Below are 27,777 nucleotides of genomic sequence, written 5' to 3' on the forward strand. Positions count from 1 at the left end.
TATGTTCAGAAGAATTCTAGTAATTAAATGACCAGTGTTTTTTAATCTTGAACTCACAAGACTGGAGAAAAAATATTCTGTTTGAACACAGTCGCCTGACTTTTATTTATAAAAACCATCATTAGGCATCGTAATCATTGGGAAGACTTACTGTTTTGCCAACCATTCATTATTTTAAGTGCTGCATATGTATTTAGTTATTGGATAACGACATCTGTAAATGCCGCTAATAATATCATGTACATGTACATATTCATGTGATCAAATTGAGATTTGTATGACTTAACTCACCCAAGATCACATGCTAGTTGGTGATGGAGCTGGAATTCAAACTTAGACTCTATAACACTAGAGTCCTTGTTCATAATCACTATGATATGCTGCCTTTCTTTCTCAAAAAAAAAAAAATCACAATGTCCTTGACAATTGACTCTTTATTTTTTAAACTAGTTTTTATTGGAGTATATAGTTGATTTATAATGCTGTGTTAATTTTTGCTGTACAGCAAAGTAAATCAGCTACACATATACATATATCTCCTCTTTTTTGGATTTCCTTCCCATTTAGGTTACCACAGGGTTCATAAAGTTCCCTGTGCTATATAGTAGGTTCTCATTAGTTATCCGGAGAAGGCAATGGCAACCCACTCCAGTACTCTTGCCTGGAGAATCCCATGGATGGAGGGGCCTGGTTGGCTGCAGTCCATGGGGTCACGGGGAGTTGAACATGACTGAGCGACTTCGTTTTCACTTTCACTCATGGGAGAAGAAAATGGCAACCCACTCCAGTGTTCTTGGCTGGAGAATCCCAGGGATGGGGGAGCCTGGTAGGCTGCCATCTCTGGGGTCACACAGAGTTGGACACGACTGAAGCGACTTAGCAGCAACAGCAGCATTAGTTATCTATTTTATACATAGTAATGTATATGTGTCCATCCCAATCTCCCAGTTCATCCCACCTGCCCTCCCCCCATGGTATCCGTATGTTTTTTACAGTGAAGAATTTGACGTGAAAGTCGCTCAGTCCTGTCTGACTCTTTGCGACCCCATGGACTATACAGTCCATAGAATTCTCCAGGCCAGAATACTGGAGTAGGTTTATCAGCTGAGCCACAAGGGAACCCCAGGAATACTGGAGTCGGTAACGTATCTCTTCTCCAGCGGATCTTCCCAACCCAGGAATCAAACCAGGGTCTCCTGCATTGCAGGCGGATTCTTTACCCAACTAAGCTATCAGGGAAGAATTTAAGAACAAGGTCAAAGAAAAGTGAGGAAATCAGAACTCTTTTGAGAATCTAAATGAGTAGTTCTAAAGCCTAAGTGTCCATTAAAATCACCTGGAAAACTTTTAAAAAGAACTAACCATTTCAGAACAATTTAAAATCAGAATCTTTTGTGTTGAGATTAAGATATTGCATGTCTAAAAAGCATCCCACGTGATTCAGATGTGCAACCAAATTTGAGAACCACTAATCTGAATGGAATGACGAGTGATATCATAATACCACACATAGGACAACTTGTAATGGACCAGTCAATTGTTAGGAGTTATTGGCATCATATTATTGACTCTCTTTGAAAAGCTAAGCAAGTTAAAAATTACGTTGCACTGGTTACTTTAATTTTTTCATGAATGTATATTCCACTTAAAGATAAATAAATTTACAGAGCCACATCAATACTTGCATTTTGAAAGTTTTCTTAATTTTTAAGAGTTTCTTAAATTCCTATTTAAAGATTTTTATGTGACATCTATTATAAAGTCATTTATTAAACATTTGCTTTATAAATATAGCCAAGCTAGGCTTTCTACCCATGTGATCTTATCTAATCCTTACAAAATTTTGTGAGGTAAAGAAACTAAGGCTCAGAGAGGTTAAGTCACTTTTCAACATCATATAACAAGTTACGAGAAGACAGATTTTTTAAACCAAGATCATTCTGATTTCAAAGCCCATGATAAAGGTGAAATAACTTGGTGTTTCTGAAATAATATGGTAGTTAGTGGGAAATATTTTATGTGACTACACATTCACACTAGATTCAACTGTGAATGACTTTATCTATTTATTGGTATCTAGAATTGAGTTAAGGGCTTACCAGGTGGCACTAGTGGTAAAGAACCTGCCTGGCAATCCAGGAGACATAAGAAACACGGGTTCAATCTCTGGGTCTGGAAGATCCCCTGGAGAAGGGCATGGCAAGCCGCTCCAGTAATCTTGCCTATAGAATTCCATGGACAGAGGAGTCTGGCAAGCTATAGTCCATAGGGTCACAAAGAGTCGGACATGACTGAAGCGACTTAGCAGGCAGCAGGCAGGCATTGAGTTAAAGGGTATTTTTATAAATACTTCTCTTACATCAGCTTTCATTCTTTATGTGACAGTCTAATATATTTAGAATTTTGTTTGGTTTCTTATGACAGTTTCCATTATTTCACTCTTCCGTCTATGTATCTGCTTTCTGCACTAGTTGATGATTTTCTTCAGTGTTATTTAATTATTGGATCCTTTCAAACTTTATACTATAGACATTTAATTTAAGTCAGTATACATTAATTGTAATAAAGACCAGGAGTTTTGCCTAGAAGATTTTTTATGGTCTCCAGAGAGTCAGGTAAAGACTAGGGGAGCAAGAGCTTCGAGGTAGGACAAAGCTTTGCACCTCTCTTTTCTCATACTCCGGTCGCTCAAGGGTATATTGAAGTAGCAAGACTTTTGCTACCATACAGGTCTCATTTTTCTCCCCTCTTACTTAATGTCACACCCCTAATATCAAAAAGGATAGCACATTTGCTGTAAAAGCGTAACTGAAGCTAGTCTTGGGATAAAATACAGTCATTTTGGGTTATTTTAGAACACTTTCAGATGTCAATATTTGAGAAGTAATTCTTCAGAGTTATAGAATGAGAAGCAACTTCAGAAAATTAAAATATGAAACATAAAAGTAAAGGGAAAGGTTTTGATTTTATGACTCTTGATCCTATATATTTGGAAGGAATATTATCTGCCTATTAAAAATACTGTCTATTGAATACAAAATGACTGTGACAAAATTTTATTCCAAGGAATGAAAATACACTAAATTTTTCTGCTGAAAATTTAAATCAGTATGTATGTAAACTATGAAGTATTGAATACATTATATATATATATACACACTCATATACTATGCAATATTTATGTTTCATATAAATATTAAGTAAAATTAAGTATATTAAAATATTTTATGTAAAAGTTTGCTATAAAATTCTTTTTAAAAAGATAAACAATTATGTAGTATAATATTCCATATTTTATTCACTGAATAAATACCAATCAAACCCTTTCTCTTTGTGAAGCATTGCCTTATGTACAAATACTATATTTCAGTGTTTGTTTACAAAAAGTCAACTTAATTTTCTAAACAAATACCATTAAGATAAGTTAAATAAGATAAAAAAGTTTCTATGGGAATTGCTTACTGCTTATTAGTACTGGTACTTTAAAATATTTAATAAGTCATTCTGTGTGGCATTCCATCTCCATTTATATTTAAGAAATAACCCACCACAAATCTTTGCTGACTGGCGTATTAAGAGTCCAGGTCCAGTGCTGACAATACTGTTGATTTTAATTTCAAGACAGCCGTTTTCATTGCAGAATTTTACCTTTCAAAATTTAACTTCTATTTCTGTCAACTTTGGATATTTTAATCATTCTACTTCAGTTTTCTTTTTTATATTTTAGTTATAATTATGCAAGTTTAATGAAATTCATATGATGTTATTCTTTTCATGAAGATCCTGATAATCAAATTTTTGTTGCTATTTACAGATGTAAATTTATGATTTAATGGTTTACAAATGAATTTTTCCTGAAAAAGTGTAGTTTTTTCTAAACTGTTTTCTACGTTCTTTCCAATGCTAATGTGGTAAAGACACTACAAAATAGATTCCACAGAACATTAAGCCAGCCTTTCTACTAACTTCAAATCATGGTTACTATAGAAAACTACAGGATAGGCTATAAGTGGGGACATAAAAGAGCTCAAGGATAGGAGAGATGAGTGCTTTAGGCTGGGACAAATATAGGAAGCATCTTGAGTCAGATTTTGAATAATGAACAGGATTTCATCAGCTTGAAATGTACTAGAGGAAGATATTTTAGGCAAAGAAAACGGTTATAACAAACTGTAGAGGCGGTAAAAGTACTGTATGACATGCAGCGGGCATGGCCAAAACTCCAGTTGAACTACAGAGGTTTGTTAGTGTCTACTTGAAAAGTAATTTGAATATCAGATATAAGTGTTTAAGGTTTATAAAGTTGGCAGTGGAGGAAGAGGCACTGAAGGTTTTGACTAAAGAGCTAATATAAAATGTAGCTTATTTCATGAGAAAATTGCCCTTGGCATATGCATATATTGGGAGTTGGGTAGGAAGAAGTGATAGTATGTCTTAAATTTGAGCAGTATTTTAATGAAAGAATTCAAAACACATAGTATTAATGTGGCTGACTTGAAAAAAATGAAAGTAAAGATTTTTTAAGGTTTCAAGTTTGGGTCATTGAGAAAAATGGGAACTGCAGTAATAAGAGGGGAGAGCAGTAAGGAAACACATATTTTGAAGAGGAAAGACATACTAAATTTTTAAATATGTCTAGCCAAGGTTCAGCAATCAGCTAGTCATCACTTCTACTACATTTGTAGCACTTAAATATCATGATTTAAATTTGTATATGATTAGCTGTTGTCAGATACAGAAAGCAAATAAAAGTAGTCTTTATTCTTATGATACATTATTATTTTGTATTCTACTTTATGTTTCAACAGGAACAATATAAACAGACATTCCCAGCTCAGTTAAAGAAACAGGAGTCATCTAAGAGCCTGAAGAAGGTTATTGCAGCTTTGTCAAATCCAAAACCAACCTCTAGTTCACCAGCACATCCAAAACAAACATTAGAAAACAACAACCCTAATCCATTCTTGACAAATGCACTTTTAGGTAATCACCAACCAAATGGAGTTATTCAAAGTGTCATTCAAGAAGCTCCTCTGGCACTTACTACCAAAACTAAAATGCAGAGTAAGATTAATGAAAACATTGCTACTGCAAGTAGCACCCCTTTTCCCTCACCTATAAATCTGAGTACAAGTGGAAGAAGAACCCCTGGCAATCAGACAACTGTCATACCCTCTCCCTCTCCCATACTGCATAGTCAAGGGAAGGAAAAAGCAGTTAGCAACAATGTAAACACAGTGAAAACACAGCCTCGCTCTCATCCTGCAAAGTCTCTAGTGGAACAGTTTAGAGGAACAGATTCAGACATTCTTAGTAGCAAAGATTCTGAAGATTCAAATGAGGATGAAGAGGAAGATGAGGACGAAGATGAGGAAGATGATGAAGATGATGACTCTGATGACAGCCAATCAGGTTGTTTTCTATTCTTAAGTTTAAAGTGTTTCTCTAAATGCCATGTGAACCAAAACATTTTAAAGAGGTTCTTCAGATCCACAGACTTGAAATCGCTGTCGTTCACTGTTTGATGCAGCTCTGTGCCTTTCTATAGTGAGTGGTAAAGAAAAGGAATAATTGAGATTGACAGTCCTAAATTAAGTTCCCAGCTTGTTCATTTAATACTAAACAAATAACTTTAAAATGATAGTAAATAATTCATGAATTAAGAACATGAGGAACTTGCTTAATTTTCATTTAATTCATGACCACTCATTTGTCCTTTCTTTTTCATCTCTTCTGCTACTTGTTAAATTGTGTCACTGGATATTTTGAAGAAAGGCAAAATTTTACTCAGTCATTCAGAAAATACCCCAAAGCCTAAATCTCTCTGAATAATTCTTAGCAACACAGAATTTATTTAATAACATATAGAGTACCCTGATTTTATTTATTTTCTTTTTAATTTCTTGTTTTATTTCCCTTTAACTCTCTTTCTTGTTCCACAGAAGATTGAAAATATAAAATATAAGATAGTTTAAAATTTAAATACAAAGATGAGATACATATTATAAAAGTTTTTGAATTTGTTCCTGGTCAGCCACAAATCCAATTTAAAATTTTCTATCTACCAATATAAGTAGGAAAATATAATCAATTATATAATTTTAAAAATGACTATAAGGTAAAAACAACCTACTTGCTCAGGGTAAGAACAACTTTTCCTAATAATATATTTTCCTAGGGTTCCCATAAATACAACTTTGCATGATACATAGTATTAATAGCTTTCAAAGGTAACTTTAATAATGAACTTTGATATGGGTAGCTAGTTCTACACAAAAAAGACAATTCCATAGAAGCTGTTGTTCTGGGAACCATTAAAATACAGGCCTAGTATCATTTGTGTGATTAGGTTTTACATATCTATAGGAATAGACGCAAATTTATAGGACTACATTGCTGGCACAAACTTAAATTATTAAATCATTAAATTATTCCCCACGGTTTTTTCTATAATACTATCTTTTGTGACGCCTGAGAAGCTTGATGAGTAGAATTAACTGCAGCCCCAAAGCCAAGTATCTCTCCACCAAAATTGTTTTCTTTTGCCTCAAAACCCAGAAGAACTAATGATGATAGTTCCAGAGTTCTCTTCCTCATACTGAACCTTGTGTACTTCTCAGATTATTGAAATCTATTGATTTAAATAATAAAATTCTGTTTCCTCTATACTTTAGTTTCTTTATTAAATTGAAAATAATTTTGAAAACTCATCATGTGAATAGTGTCGTGAGAAGAACAATTTTGTGATTCAGGTTTTATGATTTGAGTAAAACAGTTACTTTAACGAAGCATTTTAAGCATTTATGGCTTACATACCTTGTGCTCAAATAGCTTTTAAGATAGTAATTTTTACATTTACTCTTCAGGAAAGTTGCTCATTTGAGTTCTCAGTCACAAATGCTGATTCCTGAACTATTCCATTTAGATACAAACTGCAAACTGTTGGTGATTATCTAGTTATAATATACAAATGCTTCTTTTACTTCCCAGAATCAGATAGTAATTCAGAATCAGATACAGAAGGATCAGAAGAAGATGATGATGATGATAAAGACCAAGATGAATCAGATAGTGATACTGAAGGAGAGAAAACTTCAATGAAACTGAATAAAACAGCTTCCTCTGTCAAAAGCCCTTCCATCAGTCTCACAGCTCACTCAACACCTCGTAACCTCCACATAGCAAAAGCCCCAGGCTCTGCTCCTGCTGCCTTATGTTCTGAATCCCAGTCACCTGCTTTTCTTGGCACACCTTCTTCCACACTTACTTCAAGTCCACACTCTGGTACCTACACTTTATTTTTATTATTGTGAAGTAGAAATCAAACCATAACAAGAATTCTTATTTATACAGTGTTCTGGGGATGATCTCATTGGAATCAAGGGCTAGATTTTAGGCTAAGGAAGGTCAGCGTGTATTTTCAAAGGATATGACTCACTACCATTTTTATTCTCTGTGCTTCCAATTTAAGAACCTGATTGATGGCAGCTCTTGAGTTTAAATACTTTCCTGTTTTTATGTTCAATTTATACTTCTAGAATTTAGAATTTGACTGACAGTTGGACTTTTTTTTTTTTTTTTGGTAATTTACAAAAATGAGCTCACTTTTTTTCTTAAGATACAATTGCATGTCTGCCCAACACATAACCAATGTCATTTGTATTAGTGAGTAGTAGTAGTATTTTATTAACATGCCATATCTTTTTTCCTATTTGATCTTTTATAAACTATTAGAGGTCTTCTTTAAAAGGTTTTGCATTATTACTCTCAAATTTCTATTCTCAATTGAATAAAAAAAAAGGTGTGTATTGTAAAATAATATATTGTTTTACACATGTCACTCTTTTCTTGAAAATTTCTAGTTTTGTTTTCGTTTGCCATGAACCAATATGATATCCAACTTATTTAAGATGTATCCATTTGTATTGGTGAAGCTTGATCTTTGTCATGAAAAATTTTCCATATAATTATAATCCTATTCTTTGTAGTTTAATTAAAGTGCTTTTGACTATAGCCATTGTACACAATGACTGTAGCCATTTATATGGCTATAGAAGTTATATTATTTTTAAATGTATGATCCAACTGTTGAAATTTTTAAACATCTTAAAACTCATATTTTCAAAGAAAAAAACTGTACATAGTTTCTCAAAACCTCTGTCTGCTATTTTCCTCCTACTTCTTTAGCCATTTCCTTAATAACAAGATGAGAGGAAAGCTTTACCTTTTTACTTTCATCGTCTTTTCATTAGAGAGAAATAAATACTAGCTATTATGTCATGCAGACCAAAAGGGGAAAAAAAACCCTCTACTTTATGCAATGTGTTTTGTTGAAAATAATCTAAAAATAATGTACAAACTGCAGAAAAACACTAAATAATTCAAGTCATTGACACATTATTCAAAGAAAAGTTTCAAAACTATCAAAAATTTTTCATGTATATAAACTAATCTTTTATGTTAACTGGTTGAATTTTCTTGAAGGCACTTCCAAAAGGAGAAGAGTAACAGATGAACGTGAACTGCATATTCCTTTGGAATATGGGTATGCAATCTCTATGCTTTTGCCCCACATATTTATGCATGTTTTGATTTCTCATTCTCTACTGTTGTTAACAGAAGTGAATATACTGCACAGTATTTATTAAAGCAGAAGAGCAAAGCTGATATATCTGATGTTGATATATCAGAAAACTAAAATTAAGCCTATCTGCTGGGTTTAGGTATGGCAGAGCTGAGATGGGATCATATGCAGCCAGGTGGGAATATGATTGAAAAAGCTGCAAGAGCAAATCATCTGGCAGAGAGCAGGGACACAGTTAAGAGTGTCAGAAGTTGTTGTGAAGATAGATTTAAAGGATGGTGAAAGCTACTGTGGGTGAAACTGAAAGACCTGAGCAGAATTTGGCTAAAATGGTTGAATAGGAACTGAGAATTTTCACACTGCAAGTTCGCGATCCCCAAAGAGCAGAGAGCCAAGTTTGCCTTATTCTTCTCATTTAAAGCTTTTCAAATATAAATTCAATACACCTTGACACATTACTGAACATGCCCAAATACCCAAAGTCATGCCAGTGTGATTTCTTAAAATTTTGATATTTGTTTAATATTTGTAAATTGAGTTTGATTAACTTTAGTTAAATTACTTAGTAAAAAATCTCAAATTATTTCAATGTACCTGAATTGAATGACTGGCTATATTTTTCTTTGTATTTTTTGTGTTGTCTAAAGAGCATGTGTTCTTAAATTGTTTTAATTTTTATTTTTAAAAGTTTTCTTAAAACTTAGTATGTTATAACCCTCATTTCTGTTATGTGTAGCTGGCAGAGAGAGACAAGAATAAGAAACTTTGGAGGGCGCCTTCAAGGAGAAGTAGCATATTATGCTCCATGTGGAAAGAAACTTAGGCAGTACCCTGAAGTAATAAAGGTACATACTTTTCACCAAATAACACACATTTGGTGCCTATTAAGCTTGCTTGTGGGAAAAAAAATTATGCTTTTCTCAAAGTTCTTTAACACAAAATATTCTCTCGTGTGAGACTAATGAATGTGTTGAATTTAATCCATAGCCCTTTATTAGATTATACAAAACCATAGTGTCCTGAAGATAGCTATACATAAAAGCTGGGTTGTAATTATTAAAACCTGAAGTGGAAAAATATGTGATTTTTTCAGTATCTCAGCAGAAATGGAATAATGGATATCTCAAGGGACAATTTCAGCTTCAGTGCAAAAATAAGAGTGGGTGACTTCTATGAAGCCAGAGATGGACCGCAGGTATCCACTTTTTAAAAAGTACAGTCTTTGAACCAAAAAGTAGTAACATAACCTAAATGAAGTAAATTTCACTACACTCTGGAGCATTGCCTTTTGTTAGTTAATTCTTATAGCTATACATATAACTTTGTGGTAGACACTCACAAGGCCTCAATATACTGTGTTTCAGTAACAAGGAGCTTTGACATTTTTTATTTTTCAAATTTAAGTAAACTTTTCCCTGTTTGTTAATTCTGTCATTAATTTTGATAGTTTATACAGGTATAAAAGTATCTGCATGTTCATGAGAAATATAGGAAAACATTAGTTCCCTGAAAGGTAAACATTAAAAAAAAATTAGAATAGGAAAAACAATTGTTATGAGTCAGTCTAAGAGAGGATAGATATGCCTTAGTTTTGGGGAGGATCTTATCCATTTTATTATGCCATACTACATGATCCACTGTCACCAGTGTGATAATTTTTTGATGGAGTTAGGGGGAATTCCATAATAGTAGATGAATGAAATTTCTCCTTTTTGTAGAAATTGAATTTTTAAATAATTACACACATTTATGAAAATATCACCACAGCTGTCTTTGAGTTTAAGGATTAAGTACATAACCTCACCAATCACCACAAAGAACTTACCAATAAAACCTCATTTCCTATGTTTCCTTTAATGGTTTGTCTTTATTCCATACTCAGATTCAGCTACATGTGCTTATTATTTCCTTTATTAGCTCCATTGAAAGAAGTCCTAATTATGAAGTGAGGAGATCTAGATTCTTGTTAATCCATGAAATAGTTTTATGATTTCAAACAACATGCCCTCTTTTACTTCAGTTTCTTTACCTGCAGAATAGAGACAATCATAATTATCCTTCTGCCTCATAGGATGATGATGAGGTTAAAATGAAATCATACAGATGAAAATGTTTTAAAGGGTTAAAATGCTCAGCCAACTGAAGTTGGTATTTTCCTTCTTGATTGAACTTTTCTTTTTTCCCATTATAATGCCCAGAAAGATACTCTTCTAGTGATTAATATTTTCTATTGTGAATGGGCAAGTTTTTCCATACTATCTTACCCTTTAATTTTATAGTTATAGAAGTAAAAAATTACTTCCTAATTCTTCAAGAGAGTCATTCATTTTGAGAGCTCAAAGATTAAGGGAGTTTCCCAAGATTACACAATCTCATCCAGGTAGAAACCTAGCTGAACTCAAGATTTCTGACAAGTGATCTTTTACATTCATTCTGTAACCTATTTTCCATTGTCATCCATGAGTTTTTATGAAACAAGTTATGTCCACATCCACTTGTTTCTTTACTAGTAAATCTAAAATGCCAAAACAAATTCATCTGAGATTTAACTTGTTTATGGAAATACATTCTAGGATTTTTCTTTTTTCAACTTAAAAATCTGTGTAACTTACCAGATTCTTAGAATTTTAGTGAACTACAGCGTTATTTTATATACTTCATATATAGCAGATCACTTTTTAAGTCACAAACATTAGAAGGCAATAATGATTTTATTTAAAAATTCCCATTTTTAAATCTTTTCATTCATGTTAATATAACCTTATCTCATTTAAATATGCCAATGATATCTTTATGTTTTTAAGTTAAATAGAATTTTATTCTAGAGAGGAAAGCTAATTGCTATCCAGTACATAAAGGACTTTAGTTTTGTATCAGTGGTAATTAGACTCAATCTATGAAGCCTCATTAGGCAGAGCAGAGTGTTCTTTGACATCCATTCACTTTTTATTAAATGTAATCAGTGTTTTCCAAAGCATATTGTCTTATTGAGAGATCAGTTCCAATCAAGGAAATATGATGAATTATTAGTTCAAGACTATAAGCTGCCAACATTTCAGCAGCCTGCTAAGGGAAAATATTAGCAATTTTGAGAACACTTCTCTCAATTTAAAAAATATAAGTTGATTTTATTTCAGGATACTTTTAGACAACAACAATTAAAGGTAAGTAATCAAAATAAGTTTACTTCATTAGAGATGCATGTAGCTAAAGAAACGTACTTTTTTAGTATATGATCAGTATGTATAAGCATATGGTTAATTAGAAATGTATATAATTATATAGTAATTTTCTGTGAAAATGAACAAAGATTGCATATCTTTGTTAAAGTATCTTAGTGTGTAATAATTTTGATTGGCCTAAATTTTGTAGAAGATATAAAATATAATTTGGGACAAAGACACTGTTTCCAAGTAGTAATGATCTGTATATGTTTATAATAGGTCAGCCTTTATACAAATTGTATAAATGGTCTGATGGTGTACATAAATTGAAAAATAAAACTATGCATATTGAAAGACTGAAAGGAAATGTGTCAAAGATTTAATCATGGTTGTAATGGTTGGTGGTACAGTGGATCTTATTTTTACCTATGTTCTTACATGTTTCACAATTCCTAAAATTTGCTTGTATTGCAACTATAATGTGAAAAACAATTTCCTATTTAAAAATAATTACATCTACCCATATAATCCAAAAAAGCTAAACATTCAGTTTTCCAAATACATGGAAATTTTACATACTGATTTTAAATGTTACTGCTACAGTTTTCCAAGCTACATATATTTATTCTGGGTGTTTGATTACAAATGTAATCATTAGATTCATTAGTATTCTTAATCACTCTCCTAATAAAATGTTTGCATTGGAAAATATATTTCTTCCATCATATTTTTCTGTTACCAAAACCAAAAAGCAACTGCAACAGCAGTTCTATAAGTTCTAATTTTGTTCAAGATATTTCAAAAACTTGCAGCAGTGGTACTCTATATTTTACAGATGAAATTTAGGAAATGGTAATTTTTGTTAGAAGATAATATCTGCAATAGAGAAGCAGAGTTATTTTATGTTAATTATTTTGACAAAGTATTTCTGAGTTTGAGACAATGATTATACATATATTTATCAACAGCAAGCTTTTTTGAATGTATTGATTCATTGTGTATAGTACAGTAAAACGAGAGCTCAGAGTTCATGGGGCTTTCCTGGTGGCTTAGTGGTAAAGAATCCGCCTGCCAATGCAGGAGACACAGGTCCAATCCCTGGCTCAGGAAGATCCCCCGGAGAAGGAAATGGCAACCCACTCCAATATTCTTGCTTGAGAATCCCATGGACAGAGGACCCTGGCAGGATACATTTCATGGGGTTGCAAAAGGGTTGGATATGACTTAGCGACTAAACAACACCATGAGAGTTCATATTTATTGAATTTAGTAAATTCATCCTTAATGACAACAACCTAATGATTACCTTTTTAAAATTAAAAAGAGAAGCCGTTAATTAAACAAGAAAGGGTTGACACAAGAAATTTGAGTAGGGGGGGCTTTAATCTTTCCATTATCAGTTTTGTTTATTTCAGTCTACAAATGTGGTGAGAGATTTGTAAAACTGGCTACTTGTTAGTATCTACTGATCTTAGATACCAAACACTTCCTACCAGCTTCTATAAAAGTTGTGATTTTAAAGATGATAGATTTCATGAAATAAAATGAACCATACACTCTTTATAGTCACATGATACACTAGCCTGGCTACCTTCTTTATGAAATTATTTTAACTATTTTAGCCAGTGAAACTCCTTCGAAAAGGCAATAACGATAAATATATTTCTTAGAGACTTCTCCATCATATTGTAAGGACTGGTTGAACCTAATGTCTATGATTGTTTTCATTTTATTTTGTTTTTGAGTGTCAGAATAAAAGAAAGTAAGGTCGAGCTAGGCAGATTTGGGTAATATAAAATTGGGTTTCTTGTATTTACCTTAATACAATTGTTGGGTAAGAAGGTAAAAAATATTCACGTTTTTATTAGAAATATATGATGGTTTCAAAATGTTAATGGCAAAGGTTATTTTGAAAAATATGATAATCTACATTGCAAAGTATTTTTGTGAATTGTAGAAAACAAAACATTTAAGCATAAATATAACAATTAAGTTCATTTTTTTCAACCAGGAACTTCACTAGCAAAGGTCAATGAATGTCTACTGTATTCAAGCCAAAAAAGCAAAGAAAAGAAAATATGCAAAGAAGGATCAAGTTAAAAGTGACTTAGGAAAAAAATGTTGCTTTCTATCTTTGAGATGTACTTTTTTTAAGATTTTTTTAAAATGTCTTACTTCCTTGAGAAAAGAAAAATATCATTCATATTGAAAAGAACCTTTTTCTTATAAATTAATATTTTGGCAGATATTTTCCCTAAATGGATTTTTCATAAAGAAAGTATGAACACATATCAGTACAGAAATAAACTTGAAGGCTTCCCTTTCAGGAAAAACTAATGTTCATGGAGAAACTGAAGAATATAAAAGAAATAGAAATTATGATCACTGGTTTAAAGAAGCTTATTATCTGAGAAAGATGAAACACTAAGCAAAATGCTCTTCAGCTATAGTCAGGGTTTTGTTGATAAGGAATAAGGTGAGACTTCACAGTAAAGTGGGCAACATAGGGCCACTGGCAAGACTACAATGCTGTTAATTTTTTCCAATAGTTCAGTTCAGTTGCTCAGCCGTGTCCAACTCTTTGCAACCCTGTGGACTGCAGCACGCCAGGCCTCCCTGTCCATCACCAACTCCTAAAGTTTACCCAAACTCATGTCTATTGAGTGGGTGATGCCATACAACCATCTCATCCTCTGTCATCCCCTTCTCTTCCTGCCTTCAATCTTTCCCAGCATCAGGGTCTTTTTATATGAGTCAGTTCTTAGCATCAGGTGGCCAAAGTATTGGAGTTTCAGCTTCAACATCAATCCTTCCAGTGAATATTTGGGACTGATTTCCTTTAAAATGCACTGGTTGGATCTCCTTGCAGTTCAAGGGACTCTCAAAAGTCTCCTCCAACACCATACACTTCAAAAGCATCAATTCTTTGGTGCTCAGCTTTCTTTATACTCCAGCTCTCACATCCATACATGACTACTGGAAAAACCATAGCCTTGACTAGACTGACATTTGTTGGCAAAGTTATGTCTCTGCTTTTTTAATATACTATCTAGATTGGTCATAACTTTCCTTCCAAGGAGTAAGCATCTTTTAATTTCATGGCTGCAGTCACCATCTGCATTGATTTTGGAGCCCCCAAAATAAAGTCTTCCTTTGTTTCCCCATCTATTTGCCATGAAGTATTGGGACCAGATGCCATGATGTTAGTTTTCCAAATGTTAAGTTTTAAGCCAACTTTTTCACTCTCCTGTTTCACTTTTAAGAAAGGCTCTTAAGTTCTTCACTTTCTTCCATACGGGTGGAGTCATCTGCATGTCTGAGGTTATTGATATTTCTCCCAGCAATCTTGATTCCAGCTTGTGCTTCAAGCACCCTAGCGTTTCTCATGATGTACTCTGCATATAAGTTAAATGAACAGGGTGACAATATACATCCTTGACGTACTCCTTTCCCAATGTGGAACCAGTCTGTTGTTCCATGTCCAGTTCTAACTGTTCCTTCCTGACCTGCATACACTTTCTCAAGAGCAGGTCAGGTGGTCTGGTATTCCCATCTCTTTCAGAATTTTCCACAGTTTGTTGTGATCCACACAGTCAAAGGCTTTGGCTTGTCAATGAAGCAGAAATAGATGTTTTTCTGGAACTGTCTTGCTCTTTCAGTGATCAAATGGACGTTGGCAATTTGATCTCTGGTTCCTCTGCCTTTTCTAAATCCACCTTGAACATCTGGAAGTTCACAGTTCACATACTGTTGAAACCTGGCTTGGAGAATTTTGAGCATTATTTTGCTAGCGTGTGAGATCAGTGCAATTGTGCAGTAGTTTGAGCATTTTTTGGCATTGCCTTTCTTAGAGCTTGGAATGAAAACTGACCCTTTCCAGTCCTGTGGCCACAGCTGAGTTTTCCAAATTTGCTAGCATATTGAGTGTAGCACTTTCACAGCATCATCTTTTAGAATTTGAAATAGCTCAGCTGGAATTCCATCACCTCCACTAACTTTGTTCTTAGTGATGCTTCTTAAGGCCCACTTGACTTCACATTTCAGGATGTCTGGCTCTAGGTGAGTGATCACACCATTGTGATTATCTGGGTCATTAAGATCATTTTGCATAGTTCTTCTGTGTATTCTTGCAACCTCTTCTTAATATATTCTGCTTCTGTTAGATCCATACCATTTCTGTCCTTTATTGTGCCCATCTTTGCATGAAATGTCCCCTTGGTATCTCTAACTTTCTTGAAGAGATCTCTAGTCTTTCCCATTCTATTGTTTTCATCTATTTCTTTGTACTGATCACTGATAAATGCTTTCTTATCTCTCCTTGATATTCTTTGGAACTCTACATTCAAATTGGTATATCTTTCCTTTTCTCCTTCATCTTTAGCGTCTCTTCTTTTCTCAGCTATTTGTAAGGCCTCCTCAGACATCCATTTTGCCTTTTTGCATTTCTTTTTCTCAGGGATGGTTTTGATCCCTGCCTGCTGTACAGTGTCACAGACCTCTGTCCGTAGTTCTTCAGGCACTCTGTCTATCAGATCTAATCTTTTGAATCTATTTGTCATTTCCAGTGGATATCATAAGGGATTTGATTTAAGTCATACCTGAATGGTCTTGTGGTTTTCCCTACTTTCTTCAGTTTAAGTCTGAATTTGGCAATAAGGAGTTCATGGTCTGAGCCACAGTCAGCCCCCAGTCTTGTTTTTGCTGACTGTATAGATCTCCATCTTTGGCTGCAAAGAATGTAATCAGTCTGAATTCGGTATTGACCATCTGGTGATGTCCATGTGTAGAGTCTTCTCTTGTGTAGTTGGAAGAGGGTGTTTGCTATGACCAGTGTGTTTTCTTGGCAAAACTCTATTAGCCTTTGCCCTACTTCATTCTGTACTTCAAGGCCAAATTTACCTGTTACTCCAGGTGTTTCTTGACTACCTACTTTGTCATTCCAGTCCCCTATAATGAAAAGGACATCTTTTCGGGGTGTTAATTCTAGAAGGTCTTATTGATCTTCAAGAACATTTCACCTTCAGCTTCTTTAGCATTACTGATCGGGGCATAGACTTGGATTACCATGATATTGAATGATTTGCCTTGGAAACGAACAGAGATCCTGTCGTTTTTGAGACTGCATCCACGTACTGCATTTTGGACTCTTGTTGACTATGAGGGCTACTCCATTTCTTCTAAGGGATAGCTTTAACTAAGTAGATATCTACAGTAGTAGATATAATGTTCATCTGAGTTAAATTCACCCATTCCAGTCCATTTTAGCTCAGATTCCTAAAATGTTGACGTTCACTCTTGCCATCTCCTGTTTGACCACTTCCAATTTACCTTGATTCATAGACCTGACACTCCAGGTTCCTGTGCAATATTGCTCTTTACAGCATCAGGCTTTACTTCCATCACCAGTCACATCCACAGCTGGGTGTTGTTTTTGCTTTGGCTCCATCTCTTCATTCTTCCTGAAGTTAGTTCTCCACTGATCTCTGGTAGCATATTGGGCACCTACCAACCTGGGGAGTTGATCTTTCAGTGTCCTGTTTTTTTGCCTTTTCACACTGTTCATGGGGTTCTCAAGGCAAGAATACTGAAGTGGTTTGCCATTCCCTTCTCCAATGGACCACGTTTTGTCAGAACTCTCCACCATGACCTGTCTGTCTTGGGTGTCCCTACTCGGAATAGCTCATAGTTTGATTGAGTTAGACAAGGCTGTGGTCCATGTGATCAGATTGGTTAGTTTTCTGAGACTGCAGTTTTCAGTCTGTCTGCCCGCTGATGGAGAAGGATAGGAGGCTTATGGAAGCTTCCTGTTGGGAGAGACTGACTGAGGGGGAAACTGGGTCTTGTTCTGATGGGCAGGGCCATGCTCAGTAAATCTTTAACCCAGTTTTCCGTTGATGAGCAGGGCTGTATTCCCCCTGTTATTTATCTTGGGCCAGACCATGGCAGAGGTAATGAAGATAGTGGTGACCTCCTTCAAAAAGTCCCATGCATCCACTGCTCACTCAGTTCCCCCAACCCTGCAGCAGGCCACCTCCGACCCACTTATTTTTCAAATAAGAACAAAAGATGGCTAGTAAACAACCAGGATTCTAATTCAATTCTGCTGTTAACTGTCACACCTAGTGCAACATAGCTGTGGGCATATATGGACACTGAGAACATGAGAGATCAGTACCAAAAAACTAAAAGTCTGGAAATTTATGTCACTAATCTACCAGGTAGGATTTTTGATGCCTAGGCAAGGGCCTATACTAGAAAGCCAACTGTATGAATCCAAGTGTAGAAAGGTGATATTTGACAGTCCTAAGTCTTTGAGGGTAACATACTATGAGTAACTGGAAAGCATCGTCATCATTGTGGAAACAATTATATCAAACCATGTCTTTCTCAACTGGTTTTAATTGGTGACACTCATCTCCACATATAGATAACTGTTCTTGCTCTTTAACATCTTTCAAGTGCTATTCAGTATATGATATTAATAAACTTTGTTATTAAGAATCCCTATACTGTAAAGCTTATGGTATATAATGCTCTGATATCATAAGTAGCTACAAATAGACATAATGCTAAACTGTGAACTAGTTGTAAGGAAATCCAACAAAATTCTTATTTTTCTCATGAAAATAACTTTTATGTTATTCTTAAGCTAAGAAAAAAAAGTAATAACTTTCTTTTTTTGAGTAAGTTTTGGCTACTCAGTGAATTTAACCATAAGCTTCAGATTCCTAACAATCTAACAATCCTAACAATAACAAATTTCTTATTTTCTTAAATCCAGGAATCAAAAGACATTATATGTAATCCAATATATGCAACTCCCTTAGAAAGCATTTACTTTAGAAATGTCAAGGGCAAAAATGTAAATGACAATGTCACTATATTGTCTGGTAAGCTTGGGAGCCAGCATATTCTGTTTCTTTTTTGACACTAAGCTGAATAAAACATAAGTGTAAAATTGTACCTGGATAAAAACAGAAAAACAGATCAAACCCTTTAAATCTTGGCTAAAAGTTGATTTTATTATTAATAAGGTACCTTAAAAACTGAATGCAGATTCCTTTGCAGCGTCTTTTGTTAATCTTTCTCTTCTGCTTCATGTGTCACAAATGTCACTTTTATATTTTTGAATTTATGTGATGCTCACTGCCTTGGTGCCTAAGAGCATAACAGAAAAATGAAAACCTGAACTAATCAAAAGCTTCCCATTGTGGTGAACATAAAAATGGTTTCATGGCTTCCTTCTTAGTGGTTTATGGTATGAAAATGGAGCTAGTACAACTCTTGTTTCTGTTGACTTCATTGAAATCTCAGCAAAAATAAATCTTTATTTTCCTCAGAATTAATTTGTGAAATTATTTTTACCAGGAAATTACTGAAAAGGGTTAGTATAGATATTATTTTATACATAGATTATGTTCATTAATTTTTTTTCTGACACAGTTCTGCTTTGCCATAATCTTGGCTATACTTTCATGACTGAATATTGGGTTCAGTCCTTTATCAGGTGTAAGAACATCTTTGTAACATCAGCTAAAAAAGTACATGTGGTGGTTAGGAACACATATTTGAGAGTGAGAAAATTGGGTTCAAATCATAGTTTGGTTCCTTGTTGCCTGTATACCTTAAGAAATTATTCAGGTGGGCTTGAATTCTCTCAGTTGTAAAGTAAATACAATAAAATCCACTGTATTAGATAATACTGTTGTGAAGATTAAGGAACATAATATAATCGAAATGCCTGGAACTAAGCACAGTGCTTGGAATGTGGGATGTAATCATCACCCATTATGGTAGCAGGATAATATTTATATTTTTTAGTACCTCTCGAGTGAGATATTCTTAGAATCCTTGCTCCGAGTTTAGATATCATGGCATAAAATATAACTCAAGAACTTTTTATTACTTTTGGTTGCAGAATTGCCCACAGTGGTTCAAGCTTAAATTCCTGATTTGAGATTCTTTTTAAGAAAAAAGGAACATTTAAAACATTTTCTCAAACTTTACACTAAAAGAGTTATTTCTTTAAAAAGTAATGTGAATTATTTTAGAACTATTTTTAAAGGGTGCCTTTCTAATTCTGAACATATTGATTTGGACTGTAAATAAGGTAAAATAGTGTTGTTTTTTAAGAGGAAAGCAGCTCATCACAAATGATAATATATTTGTTTTGATTGACATACAAAGGATAATGAAAACCAGACTCTGATGGTATCTACACACCGCACAGGATTATTCCTATAATACATTAGCATTATGCTGGTAAATGTGTTTCCATCAGCAGGCTTACAGTGGGAAATCTCAAATGTACCATTATCACACTTTGAAACTATAGTTCCTTGATTTCAAATAATAGTCACTGTTCAAATATTAAATTGTCCTTTAATTGCTGTGATTTTCTGAACAGTTTATCTGTTTAAATCAATATCTAGATAAGGTCTACACATTGGGATTTTTTGGTACATCCTTATGTTTTTTTACTTCTTGAAATTTATTTGTTGAAGAAATTGCCAACGTTTGTAGAATTTCCTAGACTGGATTTCCTGTGTAGTTAAACATATACTTCTCACCCTGTTTTTCCTGTGAAGTCATAGTAATTAAGTCTAGTATATATTTGATTTACCTTTGTGAGAGGGCAAGACTAATTTATAGATGATGAATTGAATCTCCATCAGAAGACTTATGTCTGTCTAGTTGTCTCCTTTTGGTTGTTGGCAACCATTCAAGTTCAATACTTTGATTTATTCATCAAGTATTACAAAATTCTGATACGTTAACTCTTAGATTCCTTCTTGGATGTATTAACTGTATTGCTTCTATAAAGAGAGCTTTCATCTGTTATTTGGATAGCTTAATGTTTGGTTTAGCTGATAGTCCATGAGAAAAATCCATAGAGGTACCATCACACAACTAATATTTTTAAATATCTGCCAACTTTATGGTCATTATAGTTAAGAAATGGTGATTTTAAATATATATCTATTTATATGTTTATACATATATATAGAAATCCCTGTATTTAAAGTTGAATTTATTACAAATATAAAAAATGTGTCAAGTCCATGAATAATTCTAAACATAAATTTATTTTAAAAAGTAAAATCTCTAAAGGTTGTAATAGCTCTATAAATTTCAAAATATCTGCAAATTTTCCTAGAATTATTTCTGACATGTTAGCCACTTGTGTTTATTTTGCTTATAATGTATTATTTCTATAAAATGTTAATTAAAAGGGGATGCAGTGGTGTCTTTTGAAAGAAGAGGATGTCATTCCCCGTATCAGGGCAATGGAAGGTCGTAGAGGAAGACCACCAAATCCAGATAGACAGCGAGCAAGAGAGGAATCCAGGATGAGACGTCGGAAAGGTCGGCCTCCAAATGTTGGCAGCACTGAATTTCTAGATAACACAGATGCCAAATTGCTAAGAAAACTGCAAGCTCAGGGTAAGAAACATAATGTATTTGACATTGTAATAATCACATTAAAAAGTATAAATATTTATTATATTTTTAACTTATGGATGATTGACACTGCTCTCAGTTTCTGAAAAGAAGATATTTGTGTTAGAATAAAACTGAGAAAATAAGAAGTCCCACTGGTAACTGGAGTTCTTTGATTAGGTAAGCTCCTTTGAAGAGCCATACTCATAAGCACAATCAATGTACCCTGTGTGTTTAGAATTACAGAGGTGGGTGATAAGCTTTTAAGTACTGTGTGTTTAGTTGCCCAGTCATGTCCGACTCTGCGATCCCATGGACTGTGGCTCCTCTGTCCATGGGGATTCTCCAGGCAAGAATACTGGAGTGGGTAGCCTAACCTTCTCCAGGTGATCTTCCTGACCCAGGGATCCCACTCAGATCTGCATTGCTGGAGGATTCTTTCCCAGCTGAGCTACCAGGGAAGCCCAAGCTTTTAAGGCTTGCACTGAAAAGGAATCTGGAAATTCTCATTTTATCAGCCCCAATTCCTTGAGGTGGTACAAGGGAATAACTCCAAGATATGTGGATCTGTGGAGTAAAGTTTCAGTCAGAGGACTCCAATTACTGTTATGTAACCCCAGTCTTTGGGTTCTTCTGTAGTGTGCACATATTACATACATTTTCAAAATGCCCAAGTAGCAGTTTTACTTCAAAAATATTTATTTTAGGACCACCAGAAAGTATCACTATCAAGCACAAAGTACTCATAATAACCTCAGATGTACTTATGAGTCAAAATTGTACATAAATTATTAACATTAAGTTCCCAGGCTATGTCTGACACAGAAAAAGCCGATTAAAAGAGAATTGTCCTGCTGTGAGTTTAAGTTACTAGTTACAACTGGGAAGCCTCTTCTTGTGAAGCTTATCTGAATGTACATCAGCATACATGTTGGTGTCTTATATTCACAAGCATATATATACACACGTCAATGTAGAATAAAAGTTCAGTAATAAGAACTGACTTAAAAGACATGCAGGATTTTATTTCTTATGGGTTTTCTCCAGGGGAAAAGCATGACATTTGTTTATTGTAAACAGCACAATAATATTGACTTCCTTGTAGCCCTTTTGTTTTTATTACAAAATAAATGTCTGTGACAAAAACTCATAAAACAGAATGGCTTCTGTAAAAAATATTAATGAGTGGAATCATTAACAATTATTTCGCTAGTCTATCCAGTAATATTTACATACACTCCTACACACACATGTCTTCAAATAGTCATATATGTACATATGCACATAAAATATGTTGTTTTACATATATTGGTCTTCCCCGGTGGTGTGGCAGTAAAGAACCCACCTGTACTGCAGGAGGTGCAGGTTCATTCCCAGGGAAGATCCCCTGGAGAAGGAAATGGCAACCCACTCCAGTATTATTGCCTCAGAAATCACGTGGACAGAGGAGCCTGGTGGGCTACAGTCCATGGGGTTACCAAGAGTCAGACATGATTTATTGACTAAACAACAACAATTACATATATATCCTTTTTGATGTCTAAGATAAATGGCTTATAGTGTATATACTATTCATCTTGTCTTTTTTCCAGTTAATTTATCTTGAACATCTTTCTGTATCAGCACTTAAAAATCAACCATATTCTTTTAATGGCTGAATAGTAAGTGATACTATGTATGATTCTATCATACTTCATTTAAGTTGTCTTCTTCTGATGACTGTTGTAGCTCTTTCCTGATCTTTGTCATCACAAACAATGCTGTAGTAAGAACATATTACATGTATCTTCATATCCTTCTAAAGGTGTGCCTATGTATAGTGTAAAATTCTAGAGATAAAATCTCTGAATCAAAACATATATTCATTTTCACTTCGGGTAAATAGACAGATATTATCTCCAAAAGCTTGCACTAATTCATCCTTCTGCCAATGGCATGTAGGTTAACTGCCTGGTACTTAACTTAACGTTGTATAAGTTTTTATCTGCCATAGTATGTTCGTTAAATATTTTTCATATTACTCTGGTTCCTTTTAAGACTTATCTCCCCTGAAAAATTGCTAGTGAAGGTTAAAAGGGAAGTTAATATGCTAATTGATAGAGCCATACGTGATGGGTTTTTTAAATTAGTGTTGACAGTAAACCACTGTCTTTTCTGAAGAATGTGTAACACTGGGGAATGTGTATTATTTTTTGTGTGTAAAATAAGAAAGCTTGAAATTAAATGATATCCAAAGTATGGGCTCTTCATGCATGTTTTGCATATCTTATACAAGTAGCATTAATACTTAGTATCCAAAATGGCAACTTTATATTTGTAAAATTAACTAAATTTTTTCAAATTGGAAGTTAATTATTCAGCTTTTACTCAGATGTTTTTTCTCCCTCAGTATTTCAAATTGGTCTGTATTCTATTACAGTTTTTCCCTTGTTGTATTATGTTGTGTTTTGCAAATTCTTTTATGTTTGACCTTATTGTGTACATATGTTCTTTCTTGCATGCATATAAATGTTAAATATTTAGCAGTAAGTAAATAATTATTAATATATACAAGTAAATGTGGTATAATATGCATGCTTTTTCCTTGGGAAGAAAGGAAAATAGCAAAGAATCTCTATCCCCCTTTTATTTCTAAAAGGTTTCTACATCAACAATTTGAGGGGGTTACCTGAAGGGATTCTATAAGATTCTATTTCATACAAGGATTCAACTAGGCTAAACAACTGGACTTAATTTGAAGAAAGATTCAAAACAGTAAAAAAAATACAAACTTTGTACTTTTAAGCATTGTGAAATGAGAGGTCTTCTAATTTCTCAGAGAATACATATGGGAATCTGACAAAATCTGAATATAAAAAAAAACTTTCAACCTGTCTAAATAAACCTGCTTCTTAATTGGTCAATACCATTCATATCTCAAATTTTCTAAGATATCTAGTAACATCTGTCCATTTCATACATTATGGAATCCAAGATGCCCTAATCTATACAAAATCCTGTTATTTCAGATGTTCCACTAAGAAAGCAAAATGCTGCCAATTTTTAGACACATTGTGATTTTAGACATGTTTAAAAATGTATCTTAGAATCAAAGACATGTGGTATATGTAGAATAGCCCTAATTCAAAGTGAAAATAAACTTTATTTCAAAATAAATTCTTTATTTGAAATTTACAAATTCTTCCTCCATGAAAGATATTTTTCAAATTAATATTTCAAGTGTTAATTACAATAGATAATCTATTCAACAACCATAAACCAAATAAATAAGAAGATATTGGAAGCTGTTTATTCCACAGAACCTGAGTGAATTTTCTAGGTCTCTAACTCATTCTCCTTCCCCCATAGTGTCCCTAATTAACTGCTTTTTTTTTTTTTTTGCTATTCTTTTTTTCATATTTTCTCTAACTGTTCGTAATATAAAAGTTAAGCTGCATAAATTTTAAATGATTAATCCAAATTGTATCTTCCTTGCTAAAATGAAAAAAATGTCAGTTGAGCTTTCTAGTTTTTAAAAATTACTGTGAACATGTGTGGAGTTTGAAATTGAATGATACGTTCATATACAAAAATACACCTGTACATGTGATAAAATTTTCCTTATTATAAGCCAAACTGCTATTAGAGAGCATCAGTTTAGCTGAGAACAAAGCATCATATTATGCCACATTTTCTAGAAAATACATTTTTTTAACCACTTGGCTTCCCTGGAGGCTTAGATGGTAAAGAGTCCACCTGCAATACAGGAGACCCAAGTTCAATCCCTGGATTGGGAAGATCCCCTGGAGAAGGAAATGGCAACCCACTCCATATTCTTGCCTGGAAAATCCCATGGATGGAGAAGTCTGGGAGGCTACAGTCCATGGGCATAGAGTAGGACACAACTGAGCAACTAATATGCTTTGCAACACGCCTTTACATTTTATGGCAGATTTTGGTCTTTATAGCAGAGTTTAGTGAAAACTTTTAATTCTTAAATGTTAAAAACAATGTTTATCTGGATCTATCCTAGATGAAAGCAGTGTCCTTCATATGTATTATTATCAGAGTTTGCTAATTCTGTAGCACAGTTTATACATACCGATTTCCAAGAGTATTTCATGAACAGGAGACTCCTTTTTATGTGACTCAGAAATTCTTGATGATGCTCAAAACTATTTAATATTAAAACTTATTCAAAGGTTGGAGGTGTATGCTAGCATCAGCTTCTATCCTTCAAGTCTCCTGGATAAAATCAAACCCTCTTACATCTTGCCTCCTTTTTTAAGTGTTAATGATAGATAATCAGCCATAGTAAGCAACTTCATTTTAGCTGTTACAAAGACATAGAGTTATGTTTCTTTCAAAAATCTCAAGATACTCAAATTTCTTTAAAGGCTTTAGAAGTAGTAACATGCTTCTAAGTTTTAGAAGTAGTAACATGCTTCTAAGTTTTAGAAGTAGTAACATGGACTATGAAGTCAGAAAGGCCAGGGTATATATCTTAACTCTGCTCTGTAACTTCTGTGACCCTTAGTTTTATTTTATAAACTGGGCATAATGTTGACTGTCTCATAGGGTTGTTTTGAAGATTAAACAAAATCATGTAAATTTAATACGATAGTTCAATAAATGGTAGAAGTTATTAGTAGAGCTCAAGTAATTCAGATGTTACCTGATCATATTCATTATTGGTAAATATAATATATAAGTTTCTTAAAATTAATATATAATATATTATATAATATATGTTTCTTAAAATTAATCATCTGCTACGTGGTTGAAAACAATGTCTAATGTAAAGTGGTATTTTCTAAAATGATTTTATGAAAGATATTATGATGCACCACTTTTATAATTAGAAATATTCTGATCAAGATTGCCAGCAGAATAAAGCATGACATTACATACCATCTGTATCAGTTACCTCTTGCAACAGTAATGCTGGGAAAGAACCATTGACAAAACCTCAGTGGCATACCACACTAAGTGTTAATTGTTTGTGCAGATGGAATCAGCTGGTGTTACATTAGGCAGTTGGACATCTCTGCTGATCCTGACTAGACTTTTTAAAATTTGTGGAATGAACTAGCTCCCAATCTCCAGCAGCCTAGTCTAAGTATGACCTCACAATAAAGGGCAAGGCATAGGAGTAATGATATAAAGAGTTAAAGTATACTTTCAGACTTATGCTTGTATCACATTGCTAACATTTTATTGGCCCAAGCAGATCACATGGCTGAACTCAAAATCAAGGGCCAAGAAAATATGTTCCTCACACGTCTTGATGAGTGGAACCCAAAGCCACATTGCAAATGGCACAGACAGAGGGAGAGATGAAGAACTGGGACCATTAATTATGTAACTCTATCCCAGTTTCATACATTTGTCCTTAAAAAGTATGAGAACTAGGTTGTCCTGAGAAATCAACATTCTCTCTTTTTTTTTTTTTTTCTAGGAGCGAGGATCTTTTTCCTTCACAAGTGAAAGTATCAATAGATTCAGAAGCTTTGCCATTTATATAGCTAATTGAAATGCTTAGTTTGGGAGACTTTAGTCTATATTGGATTCTTTTTCTTCTTCTATATATTATTTTTAAGATTGAAGCTAAATCACTTTTTTACATATTAGCAGCTACTTTCCTACTCAGTGATGATTACATGAAATGTGAAAAAAAATATTTCTATATTAGCCTCTGTGATGATAATTAAGAGAAGCATCATTCTTAATCTATATATAGGCTCATATTTGATGAAAAATTAGCACTTTCTAGGGAAAATGAAGATGACATTTCCTGCCATTTTCCTACTGAGTATCTAATGTTACGTTTGGCAGTTTTCGTAAAAACATGTCCTTCATGATTATACCAGTTTCACAATTATTGTTTTTAGGAGAGCAGTTATGTTGTTATTAAGTTAATAACATTGCTTAAAATTTTGTGTTTTTCAGAAATAGCCAGGCAAGCAGCACAAATAAAGCTTTTGAGAAAACTGCAAAAGCAGGAACAGGCTCGGGTTGCCAAAGAAGCTAAAAAACAACAAGGTTCGTGATTTAAATGGTAGCATCAACTTGAAGAGTGAGTGTTGGGTAACTCACAAGAGGCATCTCTTCTTTGTTCCTTTTCTGATGATATCTGTGCTTTGATTTTTCATCATAGCAATAATTGCTGCTGAGGAGAAGCGAAAGCAAAAAGAACAGATAAAGATTATGAAACAACAGGTATGTTTATTGATTGGAACTGATTTTTAAAACACAGGCATTGTCTTGCAGTCTATATGTATATTTCTGTATGTGTATTGGACTTTCCAGGTGGATCACTGGTAAAGAATTCACCTGCCAGTGCAGGAGACACAAGTTTGAGCCCTGAGTTGGGAAGATCCCCTGGAGAAGGAAACGGCATTATTTCCATTATATTTGCTTGGAAAATCCCATGGACAGAGAAGCCTGGTGGGCTGCAGTCTATGGGGTCACAAATAAGTCACACATAATTTAACAACTAAACAACAACAAATATGTACATTAGTTTCATTTTGATTTCTGAAATAACTATATTTCACAGTAATACTATATATCTATATTAGAAAGTTCTCTTTCATGAATTAAAATTCA

At 33.8% G+C, this 27,777-nt stretch overlaps 1 protein-coding gene across 32 annotated transcripts in view; it reads left to right on the top strand.

Annotated features, from left to right (window-relative positions):
• The window catches only part of BAZ2B (bromodomain adjacent to zinc finger domain 2B), a 325,416-nt gene that overhangs the window by 217,722 nt on the left and 79,917 nt on the right, over nucleotides 1-27,777 (top strand). For 10 of the 32 annotated variants that reach the window (XM_042244893.1, XM_042244899.1, XM_042244894.1 and 7 more), the window contains 8 exons: nucleotides 4,809-5,412; nucleotides 6,991-7,284; nucleotides 8,485-8,545; nucleotides 9,321-9,429; nucleotides 9,678-9,779; nucleotides 20,982-21,192; nucleotides 27,118-27,210; nucleotides 27,326-27,387. In XM_042244893.1, coding sequence (XP_042100827.1) covers nucleotides 4,809-5,412; nucleotides 6,991-7,284; nucleotides 8,485-8,545; nucleotides 9,321-9,429; nucleotides 9,678-9,779; nucleotides 20,982-21,192; nucleotides 27,118-27,210; nucleotides 27,326-27,387 — 1,536 coding nt within the window. The remainder of the gene's footprint in view (nucleotides 1-4,808; nucleotides 5,413-6,990; nucleotides 7,285-8,484; nucleotides 8,546-9,320; nucleotides 9,430-9,677; nucleotides 9,780-20,981; nucleotides 21,193-27,117; nucleotides 27,211-27,325; nucleotides 27,388-27,777) is intronic. The other 22 variants (XM_042244904.1, XM_060409839.1, XM_060409847.1 and 19 more) reach the window with 3 other exon arrangements.

This window comes from Ovis aries, chromosome 2 (genome assembly GCF_016772045.2).
Source record: "Ovis aries strain OAR_USU_Benz2616 breed Rambouillet chromosome 2, ARS-UI_Ramb_v3.0, whole genome shotgun sequence".
Taxonomy (NCBI): domain Eukaryota; kingdom Metazoa; phylum Chordata; class Mammalia; order Artiodactyla; family Bovidae; genus Ovis; species Ovis aries.